Source organism: Microcebus murinus, chromosome 5 (assembly GCF_040939455.1).
Source record: "Microcebus murinus isolate Inina chromosome 5, M.murinus_Inina_mat1.0, whole genome shotgun sequence".
Classification (NCBI taxonomy): domain Eukaryota; kingdom Metazoa; phylum Chordata; class Mammalia; order Primates; family Cheirogaleidae; genus Microcebus; species Microcebus murinus.
The window spans coordinates 8,294,040-8,307,962 of record NC_134108.1 but is presented as its reverse complement, the minus strand read 5'-3'; the positions used below and the strand labels follow the sequence as shown (position 1 = coordinate 8,307,962).

Here is a 13,923-nt window from a genome sequence, read left to right as displayed (position 1 = left end):
GGGTGACCTTCAGTTGGTACCACAGAGGCTCCTGAGAAGGTCACTGTGACAGAAGCAGCTGAGTGGTAAACGAAATGTTACTCATTTTTTCAACATTTTAAAAGCTGTTAAAAAGTTGCTGTACACCACACACACACAAGTTACTATACAGCCTTCTGCCTTTTCTATGAGTCCACAGAGCTAAAGGCCCTTTTCTGAAAGTAAAAGGCAGCTGTCTCAGGCCCTCATAGGGTCACCTGGGCAGGCTATGTCAATGGTATTTGAGGTCCAACCTAAACAGTCAAAAAACATGGTCCCAAACTGCTGTATGCAACTTGGCAGGGAAGAGAAACTGGCTTTCAGAAGGAGACACCTGACAGTGGGACAGCAGGGCAGGACTAGACAAAGGCTCACTTGTGAGTTCACTATAGAAACTGCCCGGGGTGGGGAGTGCCCTTGGCAAGGACATGAAAGATAAGGAATCTCATGCCACCTCCAATTTCAGGGCTTCCTCTTCTATCTTATACATAAAAAGTTAAACTTGGAAGCTTCACTTTCGTCTGCCCAAAGTGCCAAGCCCAAGGTGGTGGGCAGCCCTGGGTGTGTGGAGGGCGACGGGAATCCCACCTCTTCCAACCAGTGTCCTGCCCCCAGGAAGGGCTGCCCGAAGTGATCACACCCTCTCCATTTCCTGATCCTGCTTTATTTTTTAATCATGGCTATATTCACTACCAGGAAGTATATTATTGTTTTTAATCCCTTCTTCCTCTTGAATGTAGGCTTCACAAGGGCAGGGGCTTTGTCTTATTCATGCTACACGCATGATCTCAGAAGAGTGCCTGGCACATAGTATGCAAGCAGCAATTGTTTCTTTTTTTTAAAGCAATGGCTTCACATAAAGCTACTCCACGGTAAAAAGACATACTAATTCAACCAGATGCATTGTAATTGCCTCTGCTTGGGATTCACTATGAAATATTCTTCAGCTTTTCAAAAGATAAACTTTACATACAACCTAATTCTTAAATAGTGTAGCCCAGAGTTTCTGCTCTGTCAGTTGAATTTCTAAAAAAAAAAAAAAAAAAAAAAATCTGAAAAAATCAGTACCATATTGAGTAGACAGTAGCCCACCAATAAGACTTCAGAATTTTCTTGCTCTTTTAACTGTGCCAATCTCACTGCCCACACAGCATGAGTACGCTATGACCCTCAGTTCATGGTGTTGCATATTAATGTGACCTGTTACCATGGATCTTGAGACTCTGCATTAAACACTAGTTTAATTTTAAATAGCTGTGCAACTTTTACCCACGGAGTAGCACTCAAGAGTTAAACAGCAGGAAACAGCAGTTTTTAATAAAGAAGAAAATACTTTCACAATATCAAGACCTGCTGGATTTAAATTATGCTGGACCAACCCACATGTGGGGGAAAGTAATTGGACAATAACACCACACACTGTTTGTTCTAAGTGGGTTTCCCATTGCTAAGTGGTGCCCAATCCCCAAAGGGTTAACAGACAACCAAGGCATGGACCACAGCCCATGTTTGCCTCTCCAAGCTTAACACTGTCACTAAGGAACAGAGATCACACGAGGACACAGAGTCCTTTCCAATCTATAATTTTGGTAAAATTCAGAACAGGCTCTAAGGAGGCTAACAAAATTTCTTCCAGTAGCAATTTTTAAAAAATCAGATTTCAGGCCGGGCGCTGTGGCTCACGCCTGTAATCCTAGCTCTTGGGAGGCCGAGGCGGGCGGATTGCTCAAGGTCAGGAGTTCAAAACCAGCCTGAGCAAGAGCGAGACCCCGTCTCTACTATAAATAGAAAGAAATTAATTGGCCAACTGATATATATATAAAAAATTAGCCGGGCATGGTGGCGCATGCCTGTAGTCCCAGCTACCCGGGAGGCTGAGGCAGAAGGATCACTCGAGCCCAGGAGTTTGAGGTTGCTGTGAGCTAGGCTGACGCCACGGCACTCACTCTAGCCTGGGCAACAAAGCGAGACTCTGTCTCAAAAAAAAAAAAAAAAAAAAAAAAAAAAAAAAAATCAGATTTCTGACTAGAAAACAAAATCCTTATGCTGCAGTTATATATGTATGTCTTAAATGTTCTGAGCAAGTGGCAGCTAAAAATTTAAATATTAACAGAATCAACAAAACCAAAAAAAATTTCCATAATGCAGCTGGTCTTTGAAGCTCTTAGCAAATAATCAGTACTCTTCAGATTCCAGGTCCTGAGGCATGGCCCTTCTCTAGCCACGCCGTCCTGGGAAGGCTGCCTACCAGTCCACCCGTGTGAGAGGATGCCCCTGTGTGGGTACCTGAAGGAGGTTGTGTGATGGGGCAGAGTGAGGTTAGAGAAAGCAAAGGTGCATGTCTGTGCAACAGTAGCAGGCAAGGGAAAGATGGAACCTTGGGGGCCAGCATGCCTGGGTGCAAGTCTTACTTCTCTTAACTTGGCGAAGGTCCAGGACAGCTCTGACAATCAAATTGTGGTCCTTCCGACTAACAGGTCTCATCCACTCTCCAGCTGGGTGCTGGGGAGAAGCTGACCTGAGCTCCCACCATCAGGTGCATGGTCAGGAGACAGGCTGGCTCTCCATGTGAATGTGGACATTGTGCAAGCATGGGTGTGTCACACCGGAAACACAACATTTTGGTAAATGCTTATCTGGCAAAGGTCAACGACTCAGAGCTGCTCTTTTCTTCGTAGGAATGAAGGCCATTTGAAAACTTAGGTGATTCAGAGTCAGCTAGCTCTAGACGGATACCAGGCCTCCACACAACCTTCCACTGCAATGATCAGGCACGTGACCCTCAATGTAACCTGCCGACAATTCCTTCCCCCAGTATCACTGGCTACTTGTCTGTCACACAGAGAAATCTGAGCATTATCCTGAAAATCCAATTAACTGTAAGAATGAAAAACAGTAACCCCTGTGTAGAATCAATCTGAACTTACAGGTGCCTTCTTGTCGATGGGCTTAATGACAAACTTTTTGTCATTGAAAGAGATGTTCCTGATTTCACTCCAAGGGAAGCCAATCTTTGGGGTCAACCTGAGGTTAAGAAAAAAAGATGGATGGTTAAATGTGTGTATATATATGTGTTCTTAAACTGGCTAAGAGAGGTTTGCAAATCTATTCTTATTAGTTCCATTAAAAAATATTAAGTTAGCCCAGGAAGCATAATGTGATATATGCTATTATCAAATAGTTCCTACCTGTCTTAGGTTAGGTCAAGTGGCTATCTATAAGGTTATCTGTAAACCTAATATATTCTTATTTACTCAGGTTTTCTCCATTTCAGGCATCTAAGATTACCCAGGCTGGTCATCTTGATGCCAACTGTGATTCTAGCCCAGTGCATCCTTCCATCTCTCCCTTAGGTACCTTCTGCCCGAGGGTCCATTCCTGCAATGCCACCCTCACCTACCTTTCATCCTACCAGGACCTAACCAAGTTCCATGTTGCTAGAACCCTTACTTTCAGCCTGTCTGTCTGAATAATTTCCCCATCAGTTAATCCCATTCTCTTCAAATGTCAACACAGTCCTGAATGCATCACATGAGAGCCTTTGAATCCAGTCCCAAACTCTCTGGTTTAAACCCACCTTTTAACACAAGGTCCCTCACCGCCACATCCCTGCCCAGGCCTGCTTTCCTGTGGCCTCTCCCATCTCAGTATAGCCTCTTTGGCTACACAGACTATTCTCTTGGTGTTAAGTTACTGCATTATTATTTAGCTTTATGAAAACCAGCTGGGCCAAGAGCCCATTTTATGTTTCCTAGACATGCCATACTCAGAATGAAGCTCCCTAAGAGAAATGGACAAGGGCTTGCTACAGATTCTGCTCCCTGATTCTCCTCCTGGTGATGTGTACTTTTCTGGCTGTCAGGCACCTTTCTGGGTCACCCTCCAATTTCCAGGCAGCCTTCACACTAAAGGCCCCTAATGAAAGCCCTGCATGACAATGCTAGAACACGACTGGCCCAGACTGGTTTTTAATTTGCATTCCAGGGAAAGTTCATCATGTGATTTCAAGACCACATTGCTCTGCTTCACCTCATGCTTCCCACTCTATTCTTTCAACACGTTTTATAGGGTAATACCATTCTAGAAGTAATGACTATTATCACCATTCAATGAAAATGCCATCAAAAACAGTCCTTTCCAGCATCTCATGAAAACTTTCATTTGAAACAAAAAAATAACAAACTTTCATTTGAGAAACAATAGGGGTGGTGAGGAATCTGTTGCTTACCAACAGGTTTAAATAAAAACTGATGGGCAACGTAGGTCTTGCTATGACAACATAAGCCAGGTCGAGGCAGTGGGGTGGCCTCTGGGGGCCGAGGGGAAGCTCCTAAGCCTGACGGATGGCTTTTCTGGGAAACAGAGGTCACGGTACACCTGTGGGAATGATGGCAGAGCCTTGGCTTTGGTTCTACATGTCGAAGCTTTTGTTACACTTCCTTCTTTGTAGCTCTGTGCTACAGGACCACCAATCTCTGCAAAACACACCTGGCTAATAATGTGCTCACAGCACTCAAAACATGGAGTTTGTTCTGTTATTTTATCTTCATTTACGCAATACAGAAGTTTTAGGGATATAATTTTATTTACAGGTCTCAGAGCACTGGAAGAGAACTCAGGGCACCACCTAGTCCTGCCACTGATTTCAGCCTATGTCCTCTTTACCCTGAAAGGCTTTAAGAGTGATATCAGGAAGGCATCTGTTGCTTCAGAACACTTTCCCCAAATGCAGGCACAGTATGCTGGTAACAACAGGAGGAGCCAAGAGGCTCACCCCCAGCCACGCAGCCAAACAGAGTCAGAGCTCCAACTCCTGCGACTTCAGGAGGCGAGGGTCTAGTCTCTGGCACCTATTTTCACACAGATCTCTCAAAACAGTTTTTGATCCTAGAAAACTTAGTTCTCCATGCTTGGCAAGCATCTTTCTTTCAAGTGTCAAGCACGACATGGCCTCCAGCCCTCTGCTTTCTGCTGTGTCTGGTAAGTTTATTCTTTTAAGACTTTGAAACCTCATAGAACAATTCATAGCCACTCATAAGCATAATTGCAGTATCAAAAGAGGAGGGCTAAACATGAAAATTATGATTCACTTCTGAGTTAAAGAACTTGCTTTAATTAATGGTCACAGTTGGAAAATTAAAGCCCAAGGATCTCTTTTTCCTCTTCTTTTTTAAAATCATATATGGGACATGAACAGGGTCCACAGAGAAGGTTGCTACAGGATTTATATTGTAAGTACACTTGCTTAGGCCACACATTTAAAAAAGAAAGGTGGTATTCTCCAATAATAGGTATCAGAAGTCTGGGGAAATGACCAATTCCATGGCTAGAGCAGGGAACACACAGGGTGAGAGCCTGGGGCACCTTGAGGAACCAGAGAGGAGGGAGAGAAGACTTGGGATGACAGGGCGTGTAACAGCCAGACCCAGAACAATTTGAGCAACAAATAATAAACACTAATTGATTACAACCCAAAGACTGAAACAAGTATCCATGAGTCCATATTAATATAAATAATTAAATAAATGGAGAACAGAAATTGGCTCCTTACAGAATTCCAATGAACACATATACAAATGAATTAAAAAAAAAAAATCACCATGTCTCAAATACCACAGTAATAACTGCTTTATGTGGGTCTAAATTGAAATTAGAATACATCAAAGTATAAGAATCAGCATATTTGCATAGTTTTAAAAGTATCTCCCCAAAATATATTTACCAGTTGCAAAGGGAAGGACAGTAACCTTACAGTAGAGAAACCTGGCAGACACCACCTTAACCAGCAACCAAAGTTAGCACCACCTATAGTAAGACACACCACCATCACGGCCACTTGGTAGGAGGCCCTTGGAAGGGTACAACAGCACCCTGGTGGGATTCTTGCCCAAAATGCAGAGCTCAAACTTAATCATGAGAAAACATTAGATGATCCAAGTTGAGGGACTTTCTAAAAAGCCAATGGCAGTACTATTCAAAAATACCAAGGTCATGACAAAGACCATGTAACTATCCCAGATGGACTGGGAGATTTAACAACTAAATGTAGCTGTGATTCTGGACAGGGTTCTGGGACAGAAACAGGACATTAGTGGGACAACTGATTAAAATGGAAATAAGGTCTACAGATGGTTTAACACTATTATATCAATGTTAATTTTACAACCTTGATACTTGGACTATGGTTATGTAAAATGTTAACATTTGAGGGAACTGGGTGAAGAGTATATGGGAATTCTTTGGGCTAATTGTGGAATCTTTTAAAAGTCTGAAATGATTTCAAAATGAAATGAATGAATGATTAAAAAATTTAAATTCAAAATACACAGCTGAAAGTAATGATCCTCTTCTTTATCTTGATAGGATTTTTCATTTTTCCAGGATACCTATTTTCAAAACTCAGCAAATGAACACTTAAGATTACAGTTCATTGTATTTGAATTTTAGATCAAAAGTAAAACAAAATATACTGAGCTCTAGCATATAACACACATTTTCATTTTGGGGAAAGTATACAGATGCCTGCAGTTTACTTCCAAGCATGCCAGAGACAGGGCTAGAGGGCTACAGTGATGTGCTGATGGAGAGGAACCAATGTGCAGGGCAAGCTCAGCCTGAGTGACAGCGGCAAGGAACTGAAAGAAAAGTGTGCCTCTTGTTTCAGTTCCCAATCTGTCTGCAAGCTCTCTGAGCACCTTTGTCCTCAAAGTGAGGGAGTCTGGAACCCAGCACACATTCAGAACTCCTACCCACAGAAGTACTTCTATGATGGAATCAGCCCAAAGAGGGATGAAGCTCTGGGAAAAAAGTGCTTTTAAAGGACTAAAGAATTTGGGGGCAGGATCAGGTTCCTTTAGCTTTTGTTTTTTGGTATGGTCTTGAGAGCCCTGAAGAATTGTGATGCAGCCAGACTGAACTTGCGCTGTTCATAAGCTTAGAATGCCCGTCAGGAAAGCTGCTTGCCTACTTCCTCTTTATACTCCCTCCTCTCCTCAGTTAGGGCTTGAAAGATATAAAGGGAAGAAGACAAATGCTTAGAGTCCTACACGCTCCTACTTAACGTGTGCAATGAAAAGGGGACTCCAAGAGACATTTCCCAGTCAGAGCCTATTTAACACCAAAAAAGGTATTTAAAAAGTAAAGAAATGTATTTATTTGTAGAGTATACTAAATCTCAGAGCTCAACTTACATCTTCAATATATCAGATTCTCATTTGAACAAAGTATCAAGAATATCTAATTCTCCACTCTTAGTTCTACTCCGAATGCTAACAATTCAATACTTAACACAGTTAAAGAGTTCTCAGAGCATTCTGCACATTTAAATAACTAACAATCTCCTGCTTATACTGCTAAACAAGTTGTCAACATGTGTTCAAAAGGAAAAGAACTTGGGCCTATTAGCTGACTGTCTACGGAAGTGCTGTTCTGGAAGAGAGGGTGTGCCTTCACTGAGCAGGGAGGAGAGAGGCAGAAAGCGAGCCTGCACCACTCCCCCGCATGTTCAGCAGGGAGAAGACCTGAAAGTTGCCAGTTTCACTGCTAAACTCAGGAGGAGAGCAAGAGGAGGACTAAATCGTACACACAGCTCAAATTTTTACTTGGGAAAATGAATATTTATTTATGTGGGCTGGGGCAGTTACAAGCTGACATTAGTAGGTTACTACCTATGGCCGTTTCCTGCAACTTGAAAAACCTGTTTGGACAGCCCTGGCCATGGCTATGTTATAAAATCTGCTCATTCAAGAGAGTTCAAAAGCAGACACAGTTTCCCAGGAGGACACTGGGCCTGTTTCTTTGGCAGGGCTGTGTTAATAGCCACCAGCCTCAAGGCCTCAACTTGGGCATCCAGGATCATGGACTGGTTCCTGAGCTTCCTTATTTACCCAGACTGGTCTTGTTTCTTTACTAATACTGCATCTAAGCACGCTTGGGCGGGAGCAAACCAAGAGTCCACAATAATTCACTTCCAGGTTCTCAGAAGAGTTCCTATGATTATCTGACAAGCACATCACATCATATCCTATCACGTAACTATCAGCACCTTCCTTCTAGTGGGCAGTGCCTGCCTCCTCGTGCGCAGTCTCATCATGCAGGCACTGGAGCTGAGAGGAGGGTCTGGAATCAGCCAGCACAGGTCCCTGCTCTGCCCACATGAAATATATCTGTACTCTGCATTCTGGCAAGAATCCATGTGGCTGGGATTAGAGATGCATTCTTTGTGTAACATCATTTGTCAAAAGCAGTGCCACTCTCCTTGGGAACTCCAGAGAGGGTTTTTGGGGAATCTGAGATGTGGGGGAGCTAAGAATAGAGACACCTGAGAACTCAGTTCTTCTGAGTTATTAGATGAAAAATAAAAAAATAAAAATAAAGCAAAAGAAACACCTGAGAACAGGTGAGATGGTGAGCCACAAGGAGGAAATGCAGGAGAGCTGTCACTTAAAAGAACAGCACAAGGCTGGTACAGTGACCAGGTACATCCCTGAGTTCTGGGGGCACTGTTTCTCACACATGGAAGCACGAACACAGGCCAAAGGGCAGGGCTCAGCATAAGGACCCCAGGATTGTTCCTGCCCCTGTGGCTTCTCCGCCAGAGTTGCTGCTCTCTGCCAGTCCCCTGAACCTAACAGTCATGACAGGGTTGTTTAGGGAAGCCCTTTAGAGCCAGAAGGCTGATGGGGTCCACTCAGAGCAGAGACAGAAAGGAACCTCTCCTTTTCCTTCCAAAGAGATGGTTTCCCATTGCCTCTTAAACTCAGGGTGCTTTTGAACAGAAGAATATAGAATCTAGGTTTATCCTCTAAGCTTAGGGAACCACCTTGGAAAACCTACCCTGGCTGAACTAGAGTGATTTTTCCCCCCCGGTATCCAACTCCTCAGCAGAAAGAAGGCAAAACAGCAATATCTATAATCACGAGTATCTGCAGCTTACGAGAGGCCTGGCTTCCAGGTCTCCACTGCTCTAACCAGCTCATTTATGTCACTTCTGCACTTTTAGACCTCACTCAACAAGCAATTAGATACCTTCTGCAGGCTCAGAGGATTTAGCTAAATTATTTGTGCACATAGGCTATTATTTAAAACTCTTAAAGTTTCTGATCATATTAAAATAGTTTTGGATGAAACAGCATAAACTTTAAGCCAGGATGCAGCCTCGGAAGTAGCTATGGATGTGCCAGTACCTGCAGGTAGCTGGGGTGGGGCCTGCAGCGGGAGAGGGAGGGGATGTCTTTCTGTAGCTGCTGGTCTCTGTTGCCGCCTTTTCCTGGGATTCAGCATGGCGAGGTCCCTGCCAGTCCTGCCTGCCCACTACGCCACCCATGCTGTTAAGTAGGCTTTGGTGACAAGAGGGGATAACGCATGCCTCCAGACCAACAATTTTTTTTTTTAAATATGAAAGGGTGGGGATTATAAGGAGGGCTGCTTAGTTGCCTTGTTTTTGTTGACACACAGTCTCACTCTGTTGCCCTGGGTAGAGTGCAGTGGCATCAGTTCACTGCAACCTCCAACTCCTGGGCTCAAGCAATCTTTCTGCCTCAGCCTCCCGGGTAAGTGGGACTACAGGCGTGCACTGCAATGCCCGTCTGGTTTTATTTTTCTCCACTTTCTTTTTGGTAGAGATGGAGTCTCACTGTTGCTCAGGCTGGTCTCAAACTCCTGAGCTCAAGTGATCCTCCACCTCAGCCTCCCACAGTGCTAGTATTACAGGTGTCAGCCACTGTGCCTAGCCCAGACCAACTTCTGAGATGGCCATAGCACAGCCCCAACTCCCTTGTATATTCACACTTTGGGCCAATAAGTTGCCAGTTAATACTTCAAAAATAAGTCACATAGTTGCCATTTTTTGCCATTGTTTCCAGGCCCACCACCCCACCAATTAAAGGTAATCGTAGACTTCAACTCACTTATCATCTTTCTCGTAAATATTTAGTCCAAGGGCATCAACTCCAAGCCACAGGTCTGTTCCTTTCTTATTTTTTATCTCAAAATAGTTGATTCCATACATTTCCAGGTCCTGAGCAATCTTCAGATACTCCAACATAGCACTATCTCTAATTGGGTGAGTAAAAAGCAGGCACAATCATTAGCAGAACTCCATACCCGAAACAGCAAGACCCCTATTAATACTGTAAGATTAAGGCGAATCATGTAGGATAGGCTGACAGCTGTGTGCTTTCGAATTCCTGTCCCTCATCTGGCCATCCATGCCTATGCCATGTGAGGCAGGTAAGCGCACAGCAGCCAGAAATCAGCCAAGAAACAGGGACCAGTATGGGCTGGAAGCAACGCTGATGTACCCCGCATATTCTAGAACTGACTCACATTGGCGTCTCTGGAGACAGTTTTTCTTTTAAATTTTATTGCCAGGCACAGTCCTCCTTTTTCTCTTGTCCACATGGACTTTCAGGGACTCCCACTGTCCTCCTCAGTAGTAGCTTTAAGTTGTTTTACCTCCATAAAGGATGCTTGGGTCAGAGAGGAAACTCTGAAGCATAAATTCTCTCTGAGGCCCAAACTACAAAGAAACTTCAGAGGCTAGGGCAATGCACAGAACTGCAGGGAAGGCCTGAGCTGACAGCTCCAGGACAAGGTGCCCTCCTTGAGACTGATTTATCAGGAGCAGGGAGTTTGGCCTTTCTCACACTCAATCACAGTCTTAACAGCCACATGTTCCATCATGTCCCTCCTCATGGCCCACTTGTGCCTCTCTGAGATCAGTATTTTTCACTTGGGATCCATTTTTTACATTTATATATACTTTTTTTTCTTCTTCTTTTTTTGAGACAGAGTCTCGCTTTGTTGCCCAGGCTAGAGTGAGTGTTGTGGCGTCAGCCTAGCTCACAGCAACCTCAAACTCCTGGGCTCAAGCAATCCTGCCTCAGCCCCCCAAGTAGCTGGGACTACAGGCATTTACCACCATGCCTGGCTAATTTTTTCTATATATATGTTAGTTGGCCAATTAATTTCTTTCTATTTATAACAGAGACAGGGTCTCACTCTTGCTCAGGCCGGTTTCAAACTCCTGACCTTGAACAATCCGCCAGCCTCGCGGCCTCCCAGAGTGCTAGGATTATATATACTTTTGAAGACAACCACCTTACACCAGTGAGCAAGCCAGCTCCTCTTGGACAGAGGGAAGAAAAATAATGCTGACAATTGGTGAACAATGCCCCCTTCTCAACTAAAATGAAGTGTTTCAGATATAAGACTTCCTCTACTCTAAAAGGAGGGAGAAAGCATTTAGGACCTGAGGTGTAAATTAAACTGCTTCTTTCCCCAGGGAAGAATATTGGCTATGTTCAAACCAGCCCACTTCCTGCTTGGTTCCCTCTAGGTACTTCACGAGGCACCAAGGCTGGAGCTGAGGCCCAAAGCTAACCACCGTGAAAACACTACACCTGCAGGTATAGCAAAGGGCATGCTGGAAAGGCCGGAGATGACTCAGATTTGAGCCAAAGGCCCATACTCACTTGAGCATCCCACGGTGTTCTGCGTGCCACACTTGGATCCGATCCTCCCACTGGTCCCTGGTCAGTTTGTGCTGGTCCATAACTCTAGAGGGCAAAAGGACACACCACTGTCACCCTCAAGGGCTGAGAGGCAAGTGATGGGGACCACTGTCCACTCACATCCGAACCCTTACTTTCCTTTAAATTAATCACAAAGAACTTCTGTTTCTACTTCCTGATATATCTGGAAGATTTAGCATTTTGAACAAGATAAATCCAGTCCTACTGGAAAAATTTTAAAAGGCATTTTAAATGGCCTCTTCTTTCAAAAGGGTAATTTTTGTGATCATTAGTGAAAAAAAACACCAGGTTTAACAGAGGCCAAATCATCAAACACAAGGAAGAGGTAAGCAGTCGGATTGTGAAAAGTCTTACTATGTTAAGGCACGCACACACGACAGAGGCGCTCGTCAGCGTCCGTGAAGAAGGGCAGCTCTCCTGCCCTGGCTGGGCTTCAGGTCCCTCATCAGTGCCTTGATGAAAGACCACGCTGGTCAGCATGTTCTGAAGTCAGAGCACTCAGGAAACGACTCAGAGGCCCCAACTAAGGAGCACTTGACACTGACAAAGTCCTTGTGCTTTCTAACTGCCTCCCCCTTCCAGGGACAGCAACACTGCTCCTACCCAGCAGGGTCACCCTGTGCTCACCTTTGAGGGATCAGCCGCTCAGAGCTGAGGTACCCAGCCTTGTGCGCTTCTTTGTTATAGTCCCCAAACTTGGCCTGCACGGCATAGGACCCCAGCAGCACTGCGGTCTCAGGGGGACAGTAAATCTCGTCGCTGAGAATTCCCTCCTTCACTTGGAGGAAGAAAAGCTTCTGGGTGATGTCCTGGATAAGCTCCTCAGACACATCCTCAGGGTAGAACTTGGCCCGGAACTTGAACTGGAGCGGATTCTCCTTCCTGACCTCCTGGGCAGACACCTGGACAACGGAAGTCAAGTCTCATCACAAATTGGGAAGATAAACACCTACCTTCCCAAAATCACTGATTTCTAGCCAATGACTTTAAAAGGACCCTCAGGCCCATCTTCAGAAAATATTTATTTTGGAAGTCCTATTTTTAGCACACGAGCCAAAAGAGGTATCAAGTTGAAAGCACTATCGCACACAGCTGGATAGTTAAGGCACTGCCCACCAAGGCACAGCTGCAGGACAATGCTATCTCTCAGGACAATGCCATCTACCCCAGAGAACTCAAGTTTGGAAAGGACCCCCTCCCCTCCACTGATGTGCACTCCTGGAGTCTGGCCACTTGCAAGTGTGGCCCCAGACCTGACCCCCAACAACTGCTCACACCCCACTCTTCCCATCTCCAATCATCTTTCTGACTTGTCATGGTGACACACAAGGAAGTGGGGGTTTGGAAAAAAGAATAGTTTCCAAAGAGTTGAAGAAAAACTGTTCAGCTTATTACTTTTCTTTATAATTGTTAATGGAATTATCCAGTCTTTAGATTTGGAAGATAATCACAGGTTCAAACAAAGCAATAACAGGTTCTTACAAAACAGTGGATGATTCATGGTTTATAAGATTAACTATCTTATTGAAAAAAACTAAGGTCAACTAAAAGCTAAACAATTAACCATCCTATGCTCCAATGAGTGAGCAGTAAGTAAGAAATGCCAGGATCTAATTTCCAACCAATATCCCCAGTTACTGGAAACTTGCAACCTTGTCTGTAAAAACTTTACACAAATAAAAGGAACAAAAAACAAAAGACAGAGTAAGGTGCTCCAGTTCAATGTCAACGGGAGCAGACCAACACCCAATTAACAGCCTGTAAATAGTTAACCTTGGCTTACCTTTTTATCAAGTTTCAGCCAGGTAGGAAATCCTTTATTATCCACATACTGGAGGCCAAAGTACCACACTTCCCGGAGGCCGATAGTCTTAACCACCTGTGTGTGAGAGACAGAAGGGCCCATTAGTCATGAGAAACTCCCTCACACAGACAGCAGCTATTGGCAGTCGTCCACTACAGAGTCCAGCAGGGCCCCCAGGAGAACAGGACATCTGCCTGCTCAGGTGAACCCACCGGGCAGCGCCTTGCCTGCACCATCTCCAGACATGAATGACTTATTTTTTTTTTTTTTTTTTGAGACAGAGTCTCGCTTTGTTGCCCAGGCTAGAGTGAGTGCCGTGGCGTCAGCCTAGCTCACAGCAACCCCAAACTCCTGGGCTCCAGTGATCCTTCTGCCTCAGCCTCCCGGGTAGCTGGGACTACAGGCATGCGCCACCATGCCCGGCTAATTTTTTTTTTATATATATATCAGTTGGCCAATTAATTTCTTTCTATTTATAGTAGAGACGGGGTCTCGCTCTTGCTCAGGCTGGTTTCGAACTCCTGACCTTGAGCAATCTGCCCGCCTCGGCCTCCCAAGAGCTAGGAT

The 13,923-nt window shown here is 44.6% G+C and overlaps 1 protein-coding gene across 2 annotated transcripts in view; it reads right to left on the bottom strand.

The window, feature by feature from the left end:
* Positions 1-13,923, bottom strand: part of EZR (ezrin) — a 52,261-nt gene that overhangs the window by 6,987 nt on the left and 31,351 nt on the right. For both annotated transcript variants that reach the window (XM_012759634.2, XM_076002826.1), the window contains 5 exons: positions 13,336-13,431; positions 12,180-12,454; positions 11,493-11,576; positions 9,927-10,073; positions 2,946-3,042 (listed from right to left, as the gene is read on the bottom strand). In XM_012759634.2, the coding sequence (XP_012615088.1) occupies positions 2,946-3,042; positions 9,927-10,073; positions 11,493-11,576; positions 12,180-12,454; positions 13,336-13,431 (699 nt within the window). The remainder of the gene's footprint in view (positions 1-2,945; positions 3,043-9,926; positions 10,074-11,492; positions 11,577-12,179; positions 12,455-13,335; positions 13,432-13,923) is intronic.